Source organism: Zootoca vivipara, chromosome W (assembly GCF_963506605.1).
Source record: "Zootoca vivipara chromosome W, rZooViv1.1, whole genome shotgun sequence".
Taxonomy (NCBI): Eukaryota; Metazoa; Chordata; class Lepidosauria; order Squamata; family Lacertidae; genus Zootoca; species Zootoca vivipara.
This window is the reverse complement of record NC_083293.1, coordinates 7,228,139-7,251,458: the sequence shown is the minus strand read 5'-3', so window position 1 is coordinate 7,251,458 and position 23,320 is coordinate 7,228,139. Positions and strand designations below refer to the sequence as shown.

Sequence of the window (23,320 nt, the reverse complement as noted above, 5' to 3'; positions counted from 1 at the left end):
CAAACAAGCCTTTTTGCTCTAAGAAAGTTATTCTTAAAAGTTTAGTCGGAATCTCCTTTCTTGTAACTTGAATCAATTTCTCTCCAGAGCAGCAGAAAACAAAGTGACGTGACAGCCTTTCAGATATAGAATCATAGAATCGTAGAGTTGGAAGAGACCCCAAGGGCCATCCAGTCCAACCCCCTGCCAAGCAGGAAACACCATCCAAGCATTCTTGACATATGCCTGTCAAGCCTCTGCTTAAAGACCTCCAAAGAAGGAGACTCCACCACACTCCTTGGTAGCAAATCCCACTGCCGAACAGCTCTTACTGTCAGGAAGTTCTTCCTAATGTTGAGGTGGAATCTTCTTTCTTGAAGTTTGAATCCATTGCTCCGTGTCCGCTTCTCTGGAGCAGCAGAAAACAACCTTTCTCCCTCCTCCATATGACATCCTTTCATATATTTGAACATGGCTATCATATCACCCCTTAACCTTCTCTTCTCCAGGCTAAACATACCCAGCTCCCTCAGCCGTTCCTCATAAGGCATCGTTTCCAGGCCTTTGACCATTTTGGTTGCCCTCCTCTGGACAGGTTCCCGTTTGTCAGTATCCTTCTTGAACTATGGTGCCCAGAACTGGACACAGTACTCCAGGTGAGGTCTGACCAGAGCAGAATACAGTGGTCCTATTACTTCCCTTGATCTAGATGCTATACTCCTATTGATGCAGCCCAGAATTGCATTGGCTTTTTGAGCTGCTGCATCACACTGTTGACTCATGTCAAGTCTGTGGTCTACCAAGACTCCCAGATCCTTTTCACACGTACTGCTCTCAAGCCAGGTGTCTCCCATCCTGTATTTGTGCCTTTCATTTTTTCTGCCCAAGTGTAGTACCTTACCTTTCTCCTTGTTAAAATTCATCTTGTTTGCTTTGGCCCAGTTGTCTAATCTGTTAAGGTCATTTGGAAGTGTGATCCTGTCCTCTGGGGTATTAGCCACCCCTCCCAATTTGGTGTCGTCTGCAAACTTGCTCAGGATGCCCTCAAGCCCATCATCCAAGTCATTGATAAAGATGTTGAAGAAGACTGGGCCCAAGACAGAACCCTGTGGTTCTTCCCACTAGTCACTACTCTCCAGGATGAGGAGCAGCCATTGATGAGCACCCTTTGGGTTCGGTCAGCCAGCCAGTTAAATCTTCCCTTTCAATCTTCACAAAATACAGAAAGTCGGGGTGGAGGGGCATGACGCCCCCCCCCCACCATACGGCTCAAATAAAGAATAGCAAGGTACATATGCATACGTATTTTTATATATTACAAATTGGAGGGATTCAATTTGGATTCAAAATAGATTTATAGCGTTTTATAATTGGATTCAAAATAGATACATAGCATTTTATGCACGAAGCTGCGGGTGGATTCGCATTTGGGGCTTTTGCTCCGAGGGCCGACAAGACGACTTGGCTTCCGGGACAATGGCCCCATTGCAGGAGTTGGGGGGTGGCTGAAAAAGTCGGGGAACTCCCCTTCCTTCTCTCATACCCTGCCCCCCACCCCCGTCAACAAAACAGCAAATTTCCTCCCCCCACCCCCACCCCACCCCAATTCACGCGCCCAATCATCTAAATAGTGATAGGTTGTTGAATCTAAGAGGAGTTAGGACTTACCTTCCAAGTCCCGGACTGCGGAATCCGGGACCGGCAGCCGTGCGACGCCGGAAGTTGCGTCGACGTAACTTCCGGCGTCGCTTTGCCCTTCTATGGGCGCCCAAAATGGCCGCCGCCGGCTTCGAAAGTCGCTTGCACGTGTGTCGGGAAGTGCGCCGGCGCGGCTTCCGGTGTCGCTCCGCCCATCTACGGGCACCAAAAATGGCCGACGACGACACCGGAAGTCGCGCCTGTGCACTTCCGGACATGCGTAGGTGCGGCTTTTGAAGTCGCCGGCGGCCATTTTTGGTGCCCACAGAAGGGCAAATCGGAAAGGGGAAAAAATATGGCCGCCGGCAGGAGAAAATAACGGAGGAAAACAGGAGACGAAGTGAGACGGGGGGCCACCGGGAAAAGGTAAGTAAAAACGGGGTTTTCCCGGGGAAAACGGGCTACTTGGCAGCTATGAGTTAGGGGGTCGCAGTGGAAGCAATGAAGAGCTGGAGAGCGAAGCCCCACCCACCCGCCCGCCCTCCCCAGCGGCCAATCGTGTGCATTTATTTCAGAGATTCATTTGTTGGCGTGGGGAGGGGAGATTCACGTTCGGGAGGCGCTGCAAAGGAGACCCGTTCTTTAGGTAGTGAGGATGCCGGCAGTTTGGGACATTCCTACACCCAAGGCTGGGCAGACGCGGTCCACAACATGCTTGGCCGGAGGTCACGGGTGCAACTTGGTGGGCGGGGAACGCAGCGAGGCGTCGTCAAAGAGAGGGTTCTTCACTTCCATTTCGCCAGTCTGCGTCGGGTCCAGGGCGGTGCAGGCGGGGGAGGGGGAAAGAGAAGAGAGAAGATGCGAAAAGCAGCAAAAATTAATGGCCCGCAGGAATTTTTAGTCATCTTCTCCCCCAACGCCCAGTTTTGTTGGTTTTTTTTTTTTAGCATTTCCTTTTAAAAATCTACTGCCCTACACCAGGCATCCCCAAACTGCGGCCCTCCAGATGTTTGGGCTGACAACTCCCAACATTTCCCCCACGGAGCTCGGCGGGTCTCTCTCCCTGTCTCCATTTAATCCAGGCATCCCCAAACTGCGGCCCTCCAGATGTTTTGGCCTACAACTCCCATGATCCCTAGCTAACAGGACCAGCGGTCGGGGAAGATGGGAATCGTAGTCCAAAACATCTGGAGGGCCGAAGTTTGGGGATGCCTGCCCTACACTCAAGAGTTCTTACACATAACTGTATAATCAAGCTTTCTTTAGCCTCAGCCCTTGTTTTTCCCCCGCAGGACCTATTGCAGTCATCAGCAGTCGTTAACAGCCATCAACAGGTTTACCACTCCCATCAGCCCATCACCCATTCCCACCCACCCCACCACCCTCTGTATATATATATATATATATATAAGGGTCTGGTTGCTTCTGTTTCTAGTGTATCTGAAGAAGTGTGCATGCACACGAAAGCTCATACCAAAATAAAAACTTAGTTGGTCTTTAAGGTGCTACGGAAGAATTTTTTAAGGTGCTACGGAAGAATTTTTTAAGGTGCTACGGAAGATTTTTTTTTATATTTTGCTTCAATAAAACAAGGAGAACTTTTGTTTTCAAGAAGCACGCAGAGTGAGAAAAACTATAACCAGAGGGCCAAGGGCCCTCTTTGGTGCGCGGAAGAGGAAACACTTACGGGAGCAAGGCCTGGACACTCGTAGACGGTGAAGTCCCCGTCTTCGTTTTCTTCGTCCGAAGATGCAGATTCCGGAACTTTGGCCTCCTCTTTATTCCTAATTGATGGGGTGGAGGAGGGTGAGATGTTGGCAGGGCGGGAAGGGAGAGAGCGCAGCGCACACATACATACTGGCACATCGCTGCCTTTCATAGAATCATAGAGAATTCGCCCGTTCAGAACACCCAACCCGCTCTACCCACGGAGTTGGGCTAGAGGACCCCTGTGGGTGCCTTCTGACGCAGTCCTATGATTCTATGACTCCACACACAGAGAGCCAAAATGTCAATTTGGTGTCCAGGGCAGCTCCATCTGGTACGCAGGATGAGACCCTACCTGCCTGCAGATTGTCTCGCCAGAGTGGTGCGTACTCTGGTTATCTCCCGCTTGGACTACTGCCATGCGCTCTACGTGGGGCTACCCTTGGAGGTGAACCGGAAACTACAACTAATCCAGAATGCGGCAGCTAGACTGGTGACTGGGAGCGGCCGCCGAGACCACATAACACCGGTCCTGAAAGACCTACATTGGCTCCCAGTACGTTTCCGAGCACAATTCTTTTTTTAAAAAAAATATATTTTTATTAATTTTCCAATTAAAACCAATTATATCACATTCATTATTTCAAATTATACACATATATATATCAATCAAACCGAATGTTATGCCAAATCGTCTAGAGAATTTTTTATTTGGGTTCCCATGCTTCAAGAAATTGGGGATTCCTCGCAACCGTCCACTGCCGTCTTTTTTCTAAAGTTCAAATCGTCCTCCAAGTTCATAATAATCCAGATCTTCCCCTTACAGTCACATAGATGTTTTCCACTTTCAACCGATTGTTTCCCAGCTGCTGAGATAAATATCAAACAAGGTTTCACAAATGTTCTTTCTCCTGTGTGGGTTAATCAGTCCAGCCTCCCCATAAATCTTCTTAGTCTGGAGCTCCCTGTTGCGTCGAAGCAGCGCCATCTTAAAAAGCTCAAATCACTTTCGTTTTCTCTCATAGCCATGAAGATTAACGATCTTTATAAAATTTACAGCTTTTCCAGGCAGAAGACCCAAACATCAAACCATAAACTCTTGGTAAATTAATGGATCTCCTTGCCCTATAGCTGAACTTAGCTTCAGGTCGCTGCTCCAATTCAAAGTGCGTCACAGCTCATAAATCCTCCGAACGCGTCCAGGACTCCTTCCGTCCGACTGGGGGGGGGCTTTTCTCATCGGCAACTCCACATCTTTAAAAAATATGCTCAGTAACAACAGTTTATAAAGTTCAACTCACACAGTCTTTTGCTTCTCTTTCACTCCAAACAAGCCAGGACATCGCGTCTGGGAAGGTACGAAGTAACTCATATGAAGAAAAATAAAAAAAAAACTCAATTCCCTTATCGCTCCGTCCCCATCAATCCTTCTTCCAGATGATATACAGCCTTTGACTCCTCTCCCTCAGCAGCATAAATTTCTCAGCAGTAAACAGCGCTTCTTCCCCTCCTTCTGAAGTATGTCCATAGTTTTAAGCCTAATTATCTTCTTTAACCATGGAAATCCCCGCCATGCAGATTAGCGTCCGGGAGTCCTGGCCCTCGTAAGTGCTTTTCAGCCCAAGCTCCCCCCACTCCATAAACAGTCGGAGTGGGTCTGGGGGCATCGCGGGCCAGCGGCCCCTCTCCGTAACCCCCGGAGAGGGTAGGGGGCCATCCAGTCCAACCCCCTGCCAAGCAGGAAACACCATCAAAGCATTCCTGACATATGCCTAACATATCCATTACTCCGTGTCCGCTTCTCTGGAGCAGCAATGAGTAGGGTGGGTCCTAAAAAACTATTTTTGGGAAAAGGTTTCCTCCCTCGATCTTATATCAGGCGTACGGTATAAGCATAGTCAAATTTCAAATTGGGGACCAATCGGTTCATATTTAGACCCAGCTCCTACAGATTGAATTTTTGCCTCGCTACGAGTGATGAAAACATAGGAATTGGACTCGTTTATTCTCAGTATGTTAAATTGTGAACTAATCAACATCAATTTTAGGTTTTATGTAGAGAAATAATTGTTGCATACTATTATTTTCTGCAATATTTATTTATTTAAGATAAAAAAATGTTGATAACTTACATGAAAAACCAATTGTTTTGAACAAATGATATGGAACAATTCAGCCAACGGGGTACTAAACAAGTAAACATAAATATTAAGCAATAAAACACCACTCATATTATGTGTTGCATCAAAACATCACATTATACTTAATTACTTAATTACCAAAATAGAGGTTTAGAGTAAGGCATGAAAGCATATTTTTTAGCATATATGGCGTACAAGTACAATGTATAATATGGCATAAGGCATAATTTTATTAATTACACAAAATGTAAGCATTTAGTACAATTTATACATAAGTAATTAAGTATAATGTGGTGTTTTGATGCAACACATAATATGAGTGGTGTTTTATTGTTTAATATTTATGTTTACTTGTTTAGTACCCCGTTTGCTTAATTGTTCCATATCATTTGTTCAAAACCGTTGGTTTTTCACGTAAATTATCAACATGTTTGATCTTAAAGAAATAAATATTGCAGAAAATAAGAGTATGCAACTCTTATTGCTCTACATAAAACCTAAAATTTATGTCGATTAGTTCACAATTTAACATACTACTGAGAATAAACGAGTCAAATTCCTACGTTTTCATCCCTCGCAGCGAGGCCAAATTTCCATCTGTAGGAGCAGGGTCTAAATATGAACCGATTTGTCCCCAATTTGAAAATTGACTATGTTTATACCGTACGCCTGATAGAAGATCGAGGGCGGAAACATTTTCCCCCCAAAAAGTTTTTGATGACCCACCCTATTGGCCACTCATTCCCTCTCGGCCTAACCTACCTCGCAGGGTTGTCGTAGCGATTAAATCAGGCTTCCCCAAACTTCGGCCCTCCTCCAGAAGTTTTGGACTACAATTCAGGGTGGATCAAAATCAATGATTTTTTTTAAAAAAAATCAAAAAAATTGGATTTTTTAAATTTAAATCGGATTTTTTTATTTAAATCAGATTTTTTTTATTTAAATCGGATTTTTTTTATTTAAATCAGATTTTTTTAAAATAAAATGCTTTTTGAGGAAAATATATTACCATCCAAAGGTTATTCCATCATGAAATAAAGATTAGATTTTTTAATTATGTAGAATAAGGTTGTATATGTTTAATTTTTGGGGTAAATAAATTCCATTAATCCATTCACAATGTCATGCTCTTCCAGAGGTTTTTGTAAGACTATTGGGCAGTTTCTCTGCACACAAGATATTATCACAGATGCTTGGTTTACTTTTGCAGTTCTCAAAACTGAATTTGACTCAGCAGAGATCACATGCCTCTTCTTCCCAACAAAAATGTTATAACATGAACAGAGTTGAGAAAAAGACCTTAATCCTATTGTTCTACAAACCTATGAATACAGAATCAACCCCTTCAGTGCTAAGTTTCAAGAAGTTCAGTGAATAGAATAGAAACAATATTTTTCTGATTGTTTGGAGTGGACAGTATTTAAGTTTTTCAAGTGTAGGCTGCTCTGACAGTCTAAGTTTCTTAAAAGATATATATTTTGTTTTTGTTTAGCCAAATTACTTAACAAACATGGATGTTTGTTGAAGCAAATAACATATGCTGTAATGCTATTGTTTCAGTTGAATAAATCTATTCAAATCGTTATTATTAAGGTAATGATTATTTTTCTCCTTCCTAAGTACAACAGTCAAGTTGTCCAAATATGAATGATTAACCTATTAAACTGGGGATAAAAAACTAATATGAAAAGTTGTGATTCTAAAAATCTCCATCTACCAGCATATTAAAGTTATACTAGCAAGAATGAGTCTTGATGTAGAAAACTATGATTTAAATCAAGCCTTGCTGACTAGTGATTTAAATTGTGATTTAAATTGTGATTTAAATCAGTTTGATTTAAATCGAATCCACCCTGCTACAGTTCCCATCATCCCTGACCACTGGTCCTCCGTGGGGAAAATGGCGGGATGCAAGCGCAATAAACCAGCCACCCCCAAACTTCGGCCCTCCAGATGTTTCGGACTACGATTCCCATCTTCCCTGACCACTGATCCTGTTAGCTAGGGATCATGGGAGTTGTGGGCCAAAACATCTGGAGGGCCGCAGTTTGGGGATGCCTGGATTAAATGGAGACAGGGAGAGAGACCCGCCGAGCTCCGTGGGGGAAATGGCGGGATGCAAGCGCAATAAACCAGGCATCCCCAAACTTCGGCCCTCCAGATGTTTTGGACTACGATTCCCATCTTCCCCGACCGCTGGTCCTGTTAGCTAGGGATCATGGGAGTTGTAGTCCCAAAACATCTGGAGGCACACTGGTTGGGAAACACTGCCCTAGGCCAGGCATCCCCAAACTTCGGCCCTCCAGATGTTTTGGACTACGATTCCCATCTTCCCCGACCGCTGGTCCTGTTAGCTAGGGATCATGGGAGTTGTAGGCCAAAACATCTGGAGGGCCGCAGTTTGGGGATGCCTGGATTAAATGGAGACAGGGAGAGAGACCCGCCGAGCTCCGTGGGGGAAATGGCGGGATGCAAGCGCAATAAACCAGGCACCCCCAAACTTCGGCCCTCCAGATGTTTTGGACTACGATTCCCAACATCCCTGACCGCTGGTCCTGTTAGCTAGGGATTATGGGAGTTGTGGGCCAAAACATCTGGAGGGCCGCAGTTTGGGGATGCCTGCAATAAACCATTGCAGTTGTTGCTACTCTTAAGGAGCTACTCATCCCAGCCATGGTTATACCTGCGCCCCCCATCCCTCCTGGTCAGGCACCCCCAAACTGCGGCCCTCCAGATGTTTTGGCCTACAACTCCCATGATCCCTAGCTAACAGGACCAGTGGTTGGGGAAGATGGGAATCGTAGTCCAAAACATCTGGAGGGCCGAAGTTTGGGGATGCCTGCTCCCGGTGGTTCCCAATAATGGTGTTTCGGGGTGGGGGGTGGGTGGGGGTGGGGGAAGCGCTAAATAAAACCGCTGGCCTTTTGCCAAGGAAAGGTTTTTTCGCATGGGCCTACCTGCACCAGCAGACAGCGGCGACCACCAGAGCTGCGATCCCCGCGGCCGTACATACGACTATCATCCCTGCAGAGACGCACAGGCGGAAAAGTTTGTAGAGAGGAGGAAGGAAGGAAGGAAGGAAGGGGGGAAGGAAACAGCAGTTAACCTCCTTGGACGACGCACGGCCGAAGCGTCATCAAATAAAATTTTATGATTTTGTTTTCTTCATCAGCATTTTTTTATTTATAGTTTTTTTAAAAAAATCTTTATTAATTCATATTAAAATCCGTACCAAAAAAAGAAATAAAAGAAATACACATTTCGTTTGTACAATAATAAGTAAAATAACTTCCAAACTTTAACACATCATAGAATCATAGAATCCTTGGTAGCAAATCCCACTGCCGAACAGCTCTTACTGTCAGGAAGTTCTTCCTAATCATAGAATCATAGAGTTGGAAGAGACCACGAGGGCCATCCAGTCCAACCCCCTGCCAAGCAGGAAACACCATCAAAGCATTCTTGACATATGCCTGTCAAGCCTCTGCTTAAAGACCTCCAAAGGAGGAGACTCCACCACACTCCTTGGCAGCAAATCCCACTGCCGAACAGCTCTTACTGTCAGGAAGTTCTTCCTAATGTTGAGGTGGAATCTTCTTTCTTGAAGTTTGAATCCATTGCTCCGTGTCCGCTTCTCTGGAGCAACAGACATCGCTTTCCTTTAGATTTTCTCCATTACTTGCGTTCCTTTCCCCTAAAACAAGCCCTAAATTTAGATTCCCTCCTTGTGAAATTTCCCAATAAGATCCCTTGTGGTCAGCTAGTCAAAACAGATCGCCAACTCTGTTTTGATATCTTTTTTTCTTAAAATATTCCTCTACATATTCCCATTTCTTTTGGGAGCTTTCTTTCGAATTATTCCTAATTGCCGCTGTCATTCTATCAGGGTTCATCAATTCCATTAATTTTAACTGCCACTCTTGGATTGTGGGTAGCTCTTCTGTTTTCCATTTCTGACCGATCAGCAGTCTTGCCGGAGCACAGGAGTAAAGAAAAATATCTATCCTATCTTCATCGGCATTTTATCTGTGTGCTTGAACCCTGTCCTTGTTATAAGTGTTTAAAAGCAACATCATTGTCATTGTTATTGTTATCATTATTATAAAACATTTTCCTTTACAAACTTCATTGCAATTTTTAAAAAGCAATTGCCAAACAAAGTGCTGTCTTCTAAGACAAACGCACGTCCAGCTGTTAAGTTTTATATGCAGCCACCCACATGGCATCAAAACAAACTTGGAAAATCTTTTACGTCTCGGGTTAAGCTCACACCCACCGGGTATGCTTCAATCTCAAGCATTAAAATGCGGGCTAGACAATGCTACCATTCAGTGGATACCAATAAAAACTTAGTTGGTCTTTAAGGTGCTACTGAAGGAATTTTTTTATTTTACTTCGACCCAGACCAACACGGCTACCTACCTGTATTCAGTGGATTTGTAACTGGCTGGCTGACCGAACCCAAAGGGTGCTCATCAATGGCTCCTCTTCATCCTGGAGAGTAGTGACTAGTGGGGTGCCACAGGGTTCTGTCTTGGGCCCAGTCTTCTTCAACATCTTTATCAATGACTTGGATGATGGGCTTGAGGGCATCCTGAGCAAGTTTGCAGACGACACCAAATTGGGAGGGGTGGCTAATACCCCAGAGGACAGGATCACACTTCAAAATGACCTTAACAGATTAGACAACTGGGCCAAAGCAAACAAGATGAATTTGAACAAGGAGAAATGTAAGGCACTACACTTGGGCAGAAAAAATGAAAGGCACAAATACAGGATGGGGGACACCTGGCTTGAGAGCAGTACATGTGAAAAGGATCTAGGAGTCTTGGTAGACCACAAACTTGACATGAGTCAGCAGTGTGATGCAGCAGCTAAAAAAGCCAATGCAATTCTGGGCTGCATCAATAGGAGTATAGCATCTAGATCTAGGGAAGTAATAGTACCACTGTATTCTGCTCTGGTCAGACCTCACCTGGAGTACTGTGTCCAGTTCTGGGCACCACAGTTCAAGAAGGATACTGACAAGCTGGAACGTGTCCAGAAGAGGGCAACCAAAATGGTCAAAGGCCTGGAAACGATACCTTATGAGGAACGGCTTAGGGAGCTGGGTATGTTTAGCCTGGAGAAGAGAAGGTTAAGGGGTGATATGATAACCATGTTCAAATATATGAAAGGATGTCATATGGAGGAGGGAGAAAGGTTGTTTTCTGCTGCTCCAGAGAAGCGGACACGGAGCAATGGATTCAAACTTCAAGAAAGAAGATTCCACCTCAACATTAGGAAGAACTTCCTGACAGTAAGAGCTGTTCGGCAGTGGAATTTGCTGCCAAGGAGTGTGGTGGAGTCTCCTCCTTTGGAGGTCTTTAAGCAGAGGCTTGACAGGCATATGTCAAGAATGCTTTGATGGTGTTTCCTGCTTGGCAGGGGGTTGGACTGGATGGCCCTTGTGGTCTCTTCCAACTCTATGATTCTATGATTAAGATAATGTCTCCATAGTGGCTGCTGCGACCGAGATGGAAGGGAGATCGCTCTCCTCTTGTGAACAGAGGATATAAACTGAGACCCTGCCAAGTCAAACCCATCTTTATTTGTTATTCCTCTTATCCACCTCCGGTGGTGAGTCAAGCGCTCCAGAAGTGCTCCAGAGGTTCCGCACGTATTGGGTCCAAAACTCTGTGGCGGGAGGGGGAGCCCCCCCCCTAAAAAGTGGAAACAACTATTTGCCTCTCTGCTGTGCGTTCGAAATTTGGATCGATATAGCCTTCCATTGTTATATTATATTCTGCCATATGTGGAATAATAATAATAATAATAATAATAATAATAATAATAATAATAAATTTATTATTTATACCCCGCCCATCTGGTCGGGTTCCCCCAGCCACTCTGGGCGGCTTCCAACAAAACATTAAAATACAGAAATCAAACATTAAAAGCTTCCCTAAACAGGGCTGCCTTGAGATGCCGTCTAAAGCATAGCTGCCAAGTAGCCCGTTTTCCCCGGGAAACCCCCGTTTTTACTTACCTTTTCCCGGTGGTCCCCCATATCACTTCGTTTCCCGTTCTTCTCCATTATTTTCTCCTGCCGGCGGCCATTTTTTCCCTTTCCGATTTGCCCTTCTATGGGCACGAAAACGGCTGCCGCCAGCTTCAAAAGTCGCACCTACGCAGGTCCAGAAGTGCATAGACGTGACTTCCGTCGGCGGCCATTTTTGGTGCCCATAGATGGGCGGAGCGACACCGGAAGTTGCATCGGCGCACTTCCTGACATGCGTACAAGCGACTTTTGAAGCCGCCGCCGGCCATTTTGGGTGCCCATAGAAGGGCAAAGCAACGTCGACGCAACTTCTGGTGTCACACGGCTGCTGGTCCCGGATTCTGCAGTCCGGAACTTGGAAGGTGAGGTCTAAAAGTCTGGTAATTGTTGTTCTCTTTGACCTCTGGTGGGAGGGCATTCCACAGGGCGGGTGCCACCACCGAGAAGGCCCTCTGCCTGGTTCCCTGTAACTTTGCTTCTCGCAATGAGGGAACCGCCAGAAGGCCCTCGGTGGTGGACCTCAGTGTCCGGGCAGAACGATGGGGGTGGAGACGCTCCTTCTGGTATACCGGACCGAGGCCGTTTAGGGCTTTCAAGGTCAGCACCAACACTTTGAATTGTGCTCGGAAACGTACTGGGAGCCAATGTAGGTCTTTCAAGACCGGTGTTATGTGGTCTCGGCGGCCGCTCCCAGTCCCCAGTCTAGCAGCCGCATTCTGGATTAGTTGTAGTTTCCGGGTCACCTTCAAGGGTAGCCCCACCTAGAGCGCATTGCAGTAGTCCAAGCGGGAGATAACCAGAGCATGCACCAGTCTGGCTAGACAGTCTGCAGGCAGGTAGGGTCTCATCCTGCGTCCCAGATGGAGCTGCCCTGGACACAGAACTGACCTGTGTCTCCATGGACAGCTGTGAGTCCAAAATGACTCCCAGGCTGCGCACCTGGTCCTTCAGGGGCACAGTGACCCCATTCAGGACCAGGGAGTCCTCCACACCCGCCCGCCTCCTGTCCCCCACGAACAGTACCTCTGTCTTGTCAGGATTCAATCTCAATCTGTTAGCCGGCATCCACCCAGTTGCCTTGCCGAACCGCTCGCTTACCCAGTATGAGAGCGTCATTCGACGAGAGCGGCTTTTCCACTGGAGTCCTTTGGATGGCCTCTGGGCGAAGGGAAGGTGTTGCAAGAGGACGTCCCGCCTGCCCCTTTGGCGAGGGCTCGGACTTCGGCGCACCGATCCTGGGGTGCTTGCCCACGGGGGCCGGGGTTCCTGCGTAAGGCAAAAACATGTCCACAACGGTTGGGGTCAGGGCGAAAGGTTAATGCATGCAGAAGGACGGCCCCACTTGCACCCCTGGACGGTCTCACCCTGTTTAAGAAGCTTCATTCAAGATGTGCGGAGTGGAAAGTGGTCCACAGGAGACTTACCATCCTGCTGAGCATTATCCTGTTTGGACAGCACCTCCGCCACTAAATCAACTTCTTCCTCTAGGTTGGGAGCGCTGGGTCGCCCTAAGGAGGAAGACAGAAGGTATCCAAAGAAAAGTTACCAGCAGATTATTTCATAAAATTTATAGGCCAAACAACTGCTTAGAATAAACCCTCACAGGGGTTGACGGATAACTACCAGTCAAAGATTCCACCTCAACATTGGGAAGAGCTTCCTGACAGTGGGAGCTGTTCGGCGGTGGAGTTTGTTGCCAAGGAGTGCGGCGGAGTCTCCTTCTTTGGGAGGTGTTTAAGCAGAGGCTTGACAGGCATATGTCAAGAATGCTTGGATGGTGTTTCCTGCTCGGCAGGGGGTTGGACTGGATGGCCCTTGGGGTCTCTTCCAACTCTATGATTCTATGATTCTATGATTAGGAAGAACTTCCTGACAGTAAGAGCTGTTCGGCAGTGGAATTTGCTGCCCAGGAGTATGGTGGAGTCTCCTCCTTTGGAGGTCTTTAAGCAGAGGCTTGACAGGCATACGTCAAGAATGCTTTGATGGTGTTTTCCTGCTCGGCAGGGGGTTGGACTGGATGGCCCTTGGGGTCTCTTCCAACTCTATGATTCTATGAATTTAATTTAGGGAGGCCATAGTTAAAGGCTTGCCAAATGCACACCCAGAAAGGAAGCAGGACTGAATGTGGATCCCCTGGGGCTGGATCCTATTGTGTTTCACTGAGCAAGGGGAGTAGCCTCTGAGCACACGCAAAGTGCCACTGTCCCTCTTATGAATACCTGCAGGCAGCTCTCATATACCTTGGTTTAAGCAACAGGACTCCTGTTGCTTTGAAGATTCCACCTAAACCTTAGGAAGAACATCCTGACAGTAAGAGCTGTTCGACAGTGGAATTTGCTGCCAAGGAGTGTGGTGGAGTCTCCTTCTTTGGAGGTCTTTAAGCAGAGGCTTGACAGGCATATGTCAAGAATGCTTTGATGGTGTTTTCCTGCTCGGCAGGGGGTTGGACTGGATGGCCCTTGGGGTCTCTTCCAACTCTAGGATTCTATGAAACTACAAGAAAGAAGATTCCACCTCAACATTAGGAAGAACTTCCTGACAGTCAGAGCTGTTCGGCAGTGGAATTTGCTGCCAAGGAGTGTGGTGGAGTCTCCTTCTTTGGAGGTCTTTAAGCAGAGGCTTGACAGGCATATGTCAAGAATGCTTTGATGGTGTTTCCTACTTGGCAGGGGGTTGGACTGGATGCCCCTTGTGGTCTCTTCCAACTCTATGATTCTATGATTCTATGAAACTACAAGAAAGAAGATTCCACCTCAACATTAGGAAGAACTTCCTGACAGTAAGAGCTGTTCGGCAGTGGAATTTGCTGCCAAGGAGTGTGGTGGAGTCTCCTTCTTTGGAGGTCTTTAAGCAGAGGCTTGACAGGCATATGTCAAGAATGCTTTGATGGTGTTTCCTGCTTGGCAGGGGGTTGGACTGGATGGCCCTTGTGGTCCCTTCCAACTCTAGGATTCTATGAAAGTAGTTTTAAAAGACGTCTTTAAGCAGAGGTCTTTAAGCAGAGGCTTGACAGGCATATGTCAAGAATGCTTTGATGGTGTTTCCTGCTTGGCAGGGGGTTGGGCTGGATGGCCCTTTTGGTCTCTTCCAACTCTATGATTCTATGATTCTATGACGTAAAATGTTCAGAAACGAATAATTGAAATCAACAATAAGCTTGACCTCGCTTGTAGGGTTAAAAGAAGTTTCGTAAGGAGTAATTTGTACATTATTGTGAAGAGAATTAAGAATAGATGTACCGGAAATTTGAGTTTATAGCAATAACTAGAGCAGTAACAAAATGCATAATTAGAAAGATAGAATCATAGAATCCTAGAGTTGGAAGAGACCACGAGGGCCATCCAGTCATGCTTCAATATTACGATAATCAACCAATAATCATTAATAACAACAGAATAATAATTAGAGTGTTTCATTTTTATTCCTAATGACTAATAACAACAACGGCGCATGCTTTAGTATTAAATAAACCAATAATCATTAATAACAATAAAATAGTAATCAGAATATTGATTCTTATTATTCATGGCTAATAATAGCAGCAATAATTATTAATCACTGTAAGGGGAGTATTTCTTTTTTTATTATCAATGACTAATAATAATAATAATAATAATAATAATAATAGAGTGTGAGTATTAATCAACCAATTATTAATTAACCGTACGATGGTAAGGAGAGTATTTCATTTTTTATTATTTGTGGCTAATAATAATAATAATAATAATAATAATAAGATGTCTTAGAATCATAGAATCATAGAGTTGGAAGAGACCCCAAGGGCCATCCAGTCCAACCCCCTGCCAAGCAGGAAACACCATCAAAGCATTCTTGACATATGCCTGTCAAGCCTCTGCTTAAAGACCTCCAAAGAAGGAGACTCCACCACAATTCCTTGGCAGCAAATCCCACTGCCGAACAGCTCTGACTGTCAGGAAGTTCTTCCTAATCATAGAATCCTAGAGTTGGAAGAGACCACAAGGGCCATCCAGTCCAACCCCCTGCCAAGCAGGAAACACCATCAAAGCATTCTTGACATATGGCTGTCAAGCCTCTGCTTAAAGACCTCCCAAGAAGGAGACTCCACCACACTCCTTGGCAGCAAATCCCACTGCCGAACAGCTCTTACTGTCAGGAAGTTCTTCCTAATGTTGAGGTGGAATCTTCTTTCTTGAAGTTTGAATCCATTGCTCCGTGTCCGCTTCTCTGGAGCAGCAGAAAACAACCTTTCTCCCTCCTCCATATGACACCCTTTCATATATTTGAAGATAGCAAAACATCAGTGTCGAGGTTGAAGGAAGTCTCGGCCTGTGATAGCCAAAATTATGGGGGGCAAAGACCCTCCTCAACCCCTAAGGAGTTGGCTCCTATGTTGCTAGGAATTCTATAAAGCCAGGCTTCTTCGAAAGGATAGGATTGTAGATCTCCCTCCCTCCCTCCCCTCCAGGGCCACTTCTTCAAATTCAGTTAGATGCAGTTCCCTGAGTGGCAATTATGATGTTTGCTGGAGGAGGTTAAGCGTCCTCAGATCAGAGTGAATGATTGCCAGGGTTTCTTGCGCACAGGGCATGGGAGGGGGCTGGCATGGGGGGGGGGAGGGTCAAGGAGCACCATGCGCAGCCAGCTGGCTTCTCTTTAACAAAAAACATTTCACATTCCTTTAACGCTTTTCTTTAACAAAAAAAACACCACCCTAATAGAATCATAGAATCGTAGAGTTGGAAGAGACCCCGAGGGCCATCCAGTCCAACCCCCTGCCAAGCAGGAAACACCATCAAAGCATTCTTGGCAGATGGCTGTCAAGCCTCTGCTTAAAGACCTCCAAAGAAGGAGGCTCCGCCACTCCTTGGCAGCAAATCCCACTGCCGAACAGCTCTGACTGTCAGGAAGCTCTTCCTAATGTTTAGGTGGAATCTTCTTTCTTGTATGGAGTTTTAATGAATCCAAAAATTTTAGGGGAGTCTTGTCCCCACCCCCAAACTTATTATAACAATAACAACAACAACAACAACAACAACAACAACAACAACAACAACAACAACAACTCCACCACACTCCTTGGCAGCAAATTCCACTGCCGAACAGCTCTTACTGTCAGGAGTTGGTCATGACTGGACCCAATGGTCAGGGGTCCCTTTACCTTTTCCTTAAATTCCCATGTTAACCGGCATCCCTGCACGTCAGGCTGGAGGTAGAATCATAGAATCATAGAATCATAGAGACCATGAGGGCCATCCAGTCCAACCCCCTGCCGAGCAGGAAACACCATCAAAGCATTCTTGACAGATGGCTGTCAAGCCTCTGCTTAAAGACCTCCAAAGAAGGAGACTCCGCCACACTCCTTGGCAGCAAATCCCACTGCCGAACAGCTCTTACTGTCAGGAAGTTCTTCCTACTGACATGTCCCAGCAGGCTTTTCTTATGTTCTTATGTAGCCCAAAATTCTGGATACCAGCACCCCTTTGCAAGGGTGTCCACTACCCATTGTACACCTTGTGTCCCATGTAGTCCCTGTGTTGCTATTTTTAGAACTCTGTGAATATTTCATGACTCTGGCAAGCTTTCCCAGCTTTTCATTGCTTGGGACATGAAAAAGTGTCTTTAATAATGCAAGCACATAGACGTTAACCCACTGCATGAATGTTAAAGGAAATGACAAACAGCGCAGGGACAAAAAAGCCCCAAATCTCCAGCATTTTAAAGGGGAAAGGATGTAGAATCATAGAATCATAGAGTTGGAAGAGACCACAAGGGTCATCCAGTCCAACCCCCTGCCAAGCAGGAAACACCATCAGAGCATTCTTGACATATGCCTGTCAAGCCTCTGCTTAAAGACCTCCAAAGAAGGAGACTCCACCACACTCCTTGGTAGCAAATCCCACTGCCGAACAGCTCTTACTGTCAGGAAGTTCTTCCTAATGTTGAGGTGGAATCTTCTTTCTTGAAGTTGGAATCCATTGCTCCGTGTCCGCTTCTCTGGAGCAGCAGAAAACAACCTTTCTCCCTCCTCCATATGACATCCTTTCATATATTTGAACATGGCTATCATATCACCCCTTAACCTTCTCTTCTCCAGGCTAAACATACCCAGCTCCCTAAGCCGTTCCTCATAAGGCATTGTTTCCAGGCCTTTGACCATTTTGGTTGCCCTCTTCTGGACACGTTCCAGCTTGTCAGTATCCTTCTTGAACTGTGGTGCCCAGAACTGGACACAGTACTCCAGGTGAGGTCTGACCAGAGCAGAATACAGTGGTACTATTACTTCCCTTGATCTAGATGCTATACTCCTATTGATGCAGCCCAGAATTGCATTGGCTTTTTGAGCTGCTGCATCACACTGTTGACTCATGTCAAGTTTGTGGTCTACCAAGACTCCTAGATCCTTTTCACACGTACTGCTCTCAAGCCAGGTGTCACCCATCCTGTATTTGTGCCTTTCATTTTTTTTCTGCCCAAGTGTAGTACGTTACATTTCTCCTTGTTCAAATTCATCTTGTTTGCTTTAAAATTCATCTTGTCCCATGTAGTCCCTGTGTTGCTATTTTTAGACCTCTGCGAATATTTCACGACTCTGGCAAAAAATTACTGTAAGCGTTGCTGTTGCTGGGTCCCACGGACTCAGGGCTCAGGACGTGCAGCAAGCCTCCTCCTCCTCCTTCTGCCACGTTTGCTGCTGCTGGATCCTGGAGGCGGCCTGCCGGGTCGGCGCCCAGCAGCACCGCGCGGAGCACCGGATCGAGGAAGCAGCCTGCAGGGTCGGCGCCCAGCAGCTCCGCGCGAAGCGCCGCCTCCCCAATCCAGCACCGCGCTGCTGGGCGCCGACTCTACCGACCGGCTCCTCAATCCGGCACTCTGCGCGGTCCTGAGCGGTGCCGACCCCACAGGCCGCCTCCTTGATCTGGAGCTCTGCAGGAGACCATACCAAGCAGTTGAATGGCGCAGCCCTGTCCCTGCGCATTCGGAAGCGAGCCCTGGACCGCTCGGCGGGCCTTACTTCATCTCGCCCTGGGCATTGCCGTTTTGGGCGGTGGCAACAGCTGGGCAGCCCCTCCGCTCTGGCGTCTCTCCTTGGCAATGGGGGATGGAAGCCGCGTCTCTCCAGAGAGCGGGAGAAAGGGCGGCAAGGCGAGAGCCGCCCGCAAGCCCCTCAGTGGCTGCGAGTCTCTGGCAGCGTGATGCCGCAGCGGCTGACCAGTCTCCTGCTCTCCTGTGCCCAGCGCTGGCAGGCGGCGGTGTGGCTTGTTTTCGGGGTATGTCTTAAAGTAAAGGTAAAGGTAAAGGGGCCCCTGACCATTAGGTCCAGTCGTGACCAACTCTGGGGTTGCGCGCTCATCTCGCATTATTGGCCGAGGGAGCCGGCGTATAGCTTCCAGGTCATGTGGCCAGCATGACAAAGCCGCTTCTGGCGAACCAGAGCAGCGCATGGAAACGCCGTTGACCTTCCCGCTGTAGCGGTCCCTATTTATCTACTTGCACTTTGACGTGCTTTCGAACTGCTAGGTTGGCGGGAGCTCACCCCGTCGCAGGGATTCGAACCGCCGACCTTCTGATCAGCAAGCCCTAGGCTCAGTGGTTTAACCCACAGCGCCACTTGTTTTCGGGGTATGTCTTATATTTTAGAAAAAGCTTTCCAATCCTGCCATGGCTTATATCTATTATGTGGTGCCAGAGGGAGCGGGCCTCTCCTCCAAACAGAAAACGAAACACCCGAGGGCAACTTCTGATTCTGGCGTGGATCGTCCAGAAATAGCTTTCCTGGGTTGGAGATTAGAACTGGCAATATTGTTCTTTTTTTTCTTTTTTTTAATGTCTTTTTTCTGTGCTTTTTTTCTCTTTTGTATTTTGGAAAACTTTAATAAAAAATATTATAAAAAAATTTTTTATTAAAGTTTTCCAAAATACAAAAGAGAAAAAAAGCACAGAAAAAAGACATTAAAAAAAAACATTACAAAAAGGGGGGGGGGACATAGAAAATTAAAAATACAAAATCAAATTATTAATTCCTTAATCCCTTCACATTGTCTATCGGGACCCCCTCGGGTTTCCCTCCCTGCGGTCCTTTGTTGAATTTATTATTGGCAAGTTCTATATCATTTTAATCACTTTATAAATCCCATTTTTCCTCTAACATCTTACATATGAAAAATTTCCACAGTTCATTTACACTTAATTTCTATCTTAATACTTTACTTTAGCATATTTTTAAAGATATAATTTAAAGTCTTTCCACTCTTCTTCCATCGCTTCTTCCCCCCCGGTTGCGGATTCCGCCGGTCATCTCAGCCAGTTCCATAAACTTCATCTGCCAGTCGTCAATCGTTGGTAATGTTTGTAATTTCCAGTTCTTAGCAATTAGCAATCTCGCTGCCGTTGTAGCATACATAAAGAAAGGTACATTTTTCTTTAAAATTTTTCCTTCCCTACAATGCCCACTAGAAATGCTTCTGGTTTTTTCACAAATGTGTTTTTTTAAACACTTTCTTGAGTTCATTGTAAATCTTGTTCCAGAAGTCACTTACTAGGGGACACGTCCACCGCATGTGGTAAAAGGATCCGACTTCTTTCTTGCATCTCCAACATTTATTATCATGACTGTGGTAAATCTTTGCTAATTTTGCGAAAGTTGGAGTAAAACAAGTAAAGGAAAGATTACAATACAAGACACCAGTACGCAGACAATCCGAAGTACTTTGGCTTTTATTTTTTATTCTTTATTTTCACTTCTATGTGTATTTGCACTGTATACTTTGCATTTTTTTCGTTTTTGTATCTTTTTTTGTGATTTTCTTTCGGTCTTTTTTATAGTATGTGTGAGTTATTTGGGAATCAGTTAGCTTTTGAGTTAGTATATATATGCATGTATGTACATATATATATATATATATATATACGTTATTTCTGGCTATTATGTTTGGGTATTATGGTTTTTGTATGCTTGGTCTGGTCTATGCTTGAATTTGAGTTTTGGTTTATGTATATTGTTTATGGTTTATTTGGTTCTTTTTTCTTGCTTCTCGGGTTTTTTTTGTGTGTTTCCTTTGCGTCTCTCTATTATGTAAATTTTAAGAATTATGAAATAAAGTATTTTAAAACTTTAAAAAAAAATCTTTGCTAATTTTACTGGGGTAAGGTACCATCTGAACATCATCTTCATTAGATTTTCTTGTAATAAACGACACGCCGTAAACTTTATATTCACATTCCACAGTTTCTCCCATGCGTCAATCATAATAGAACGGGCAATGTGGTTCTTTCCGCACCCAGCCCCTACCTACCGCCGGCCGGCCGTGCCTTGGGGACGCACTGGCCGTCTCCGTCCTCGACGAACTGAGAGAGACACGGGCCACAGGCATACGATCCGGGGAGGCAGAACTCGCGCCGCAGCAAAGCGCATTCCAGACTCCGAGGGCACGACTCTGTGTGTGTGTGTGAGAGAGAGAGACAGAACCCATTAGGTATGCATTTTGCACCAAGTTGTCACCCCCCCCCCCCATGCCCACTGCTAGGTAAGACAAAAGACCACCTAGAGCAGGCATGTCAAACCTGCGGCCCTCCAGATGTTTTGGCCTACAACTCCCATGATCCCTAGCTAGCAGGACCAGTGGTTGGGGAAGATGGGAATTGTAGTCCAAAACATCTGGAGGGCCGCAGGTTTGACATGCCTGACCTAGAGTCTGCAAATTTCCCCCAGGAGCAAAACAAAACACTCGAAGAGGCTGGGGGGGGGGAGGGCAGGCTAATTTCTCAGAAGGAAAAATATTAATACCACCAGGACATTTCACCCCAGTACTGTGTCCAGTTCTGGGCACCACAGTTCAAGAAGGATACTGACAAACTGGAACGTGTCCAGAGGAGGGCAACCAAAATGGTCAAAGGCCTGGAAACGATGCCTTATGAGGAACGGCTTAGGGAGCTGGGTATGTTTAGCCTGGAGAAGAGAAGGTTAAGGGGTGATATGATAGCCATGTTCAAATATATATGGAAGAGGGGAAAAGGTTGTTTTCTGCTGCTGCAGAGAAGTGGACACGGAGCAATGGATTCAAACTTCAAGAAAGAAGATTCCACCTCAACATTAGGAAGAACTTCCTGACAGTAAGAGCTGTTCGGCAGTGGGATTTGCTGCCAAGGAGTGTGGTGGAGTCTCCTTCTTTGGAGGTCTTTAAGCAGAGGCTTGACAGCCATCTGTCAGGAATGCTTTGATGGTGTTTCCTGCTTGGCAGGGGGTTGGACTGGATGGCCCTTAGGGTCTCTTCCAACTCTATGATTCTATGATTCTATATCTCAGATTCTACAGATCTACAGATAGGTATATTTTTTTCAAAAAAATGAAAGCTGGGAATCCTTGGATATGGGTTTGCCTAAGTGGAGGACATGCCACTCCCCTACCCTGTGGGGATGCCCATTCTTCTTTCCCCAACTGGAATGTAGAGCTTTGCAAAACTGGCCTATTCAAAATCATAGAATCATAGAAGAGTTGGAAGAGACCCCAAGGGCCATCCAGTCCAACCCCCTGCCAAGCAGGAAACACCATCAAAGCACTCTTGACATATGCCTGTCAAGCCTCTGCTTAAAGACCTCCAAAGAAGGAGTCTCCACCACACTCCTTGGCAGCAAATACCACTGCCGAACAGCTCTCACTGTCAGGAGTCGGTCATGACTGGACCTAATGGTCAGGGGCCCCTTTACCTTTTCCTTTAATTCCCATGTTAACCGGCATCCCTGCACGTCAGGCTGGAGTTAGAATCATAGAATCATAGTGTTGGAAGAGACCACAAGGGCCATCCAGTCCAACCCCCTGCCAAGCAGGAAACACCATCAAAGCATTCTGGACATATGCCTGTCAAGCCTCTGCTTAAAAACCTCCAAAGAAGGAGACTCCACCACACTCCTTGGCAGCAAATCCCACTGCCGAACAGCTCTTACTGTCAGGAAGTTCATAGAATCATAGAATCCTAGAGCTGGAAGAGACCACAAGGGCCATCCAGTCCAACCCCCTGCCAAGCAGGAAACACCATCAAAGCATTCTTGACATATGCCTGCCAAGCCTCTGCTTAAAGACCTCCAAAGAAGGAGACTCCACCACACTCCTCAGCAGCAAATCCCACTGCCGAACAGCTCTGACTGTCAGGAAGTTCTTCCCAATGTTGAGGTGGAATCTTCTTTCTTGAAGTTTGAATCCGTTGCTCCATGTCCGCTTCTCTGGAGCAGCAGGAACCAACTTTACCCCGTGTATATTGTATATGTATATTGGTGGGAAAGAGCATGCAAGTTGCGTTTGCGTGGAACTTAAAAAAGAGCAAACAAAGGAGATTTTTTCAGAGGGGGGGGGGAGACTTAAGACTGGAAAAAATGAAAAAATGACAGCAACCAAGACTGATGGGATCTGCCATTCTCGCTTGCCACACACCAGCTTAAAAATGCTCCAGAGTCTTCCGAGAGGAGAAGGCGTAATTCAAAGGACACGGGAGCCTCCCCTCGCATCCTGTTCCCTTCCAGGAACTGTTTGCTTCAACGTGGCCTAATGGGTGTGTGTGTGTGTGTGTGTGTAGACTGAATTTCCCCCGCCTGGAAAGCAAACAGCCCGTGCCGAGGCTGCCAGCAGAGGGAGAATGTGATGCGATGGTGTTGCCTCAGGTTGCTATATTCTTCATACAGTGGTACCTCGGTTTATGAACACAATTGGTTCCGGAAGTTCTGTTCATAAACTGAAGCGTTCATAAACGGAAGCGAACTTTCCCATTGAAAGCAATGGAAAGTGGATTAATCTGTTCCAGACGGGTCCGCAGAGTACTCAACCTGAAGCGTACTTAACCCG

General features: G+C 46.1%; 1 protein-coding gene across 1 annotated transcript; it reads right to left on the bottom strand.

The window, feature by feature from the left end:
* Positions 1–1,586: 1,586 nt before the first annotated feature.
* On the bottom strand, positions 1,587–22,222 carry LOC132591474 (neural proliferation differentiation and control protein 1-like). The gene is made up of 7 exons (XM_060270103.1): positions 22,192–22,222; positions 20,781–20,921; positions 12,930–13,013; positions 12,604–12,771; positions 8,423–8,489; positions 3,305–3,401; positions 1,587–2,421 (listed from the first exon to the last, which is right to left on the bottom strand). Exons 1-7 carry the CDS (start codon positions 22,220–22,222, stop codon positions 2,344–2,346), a joined length of 666 nt encoding a protein of 221 aa, XP_060126086.1. The 3' UTR covers positions 1,587–2,343.
* Positions 22,223–23,320: the final 1,098 nt, after the last annotated feature.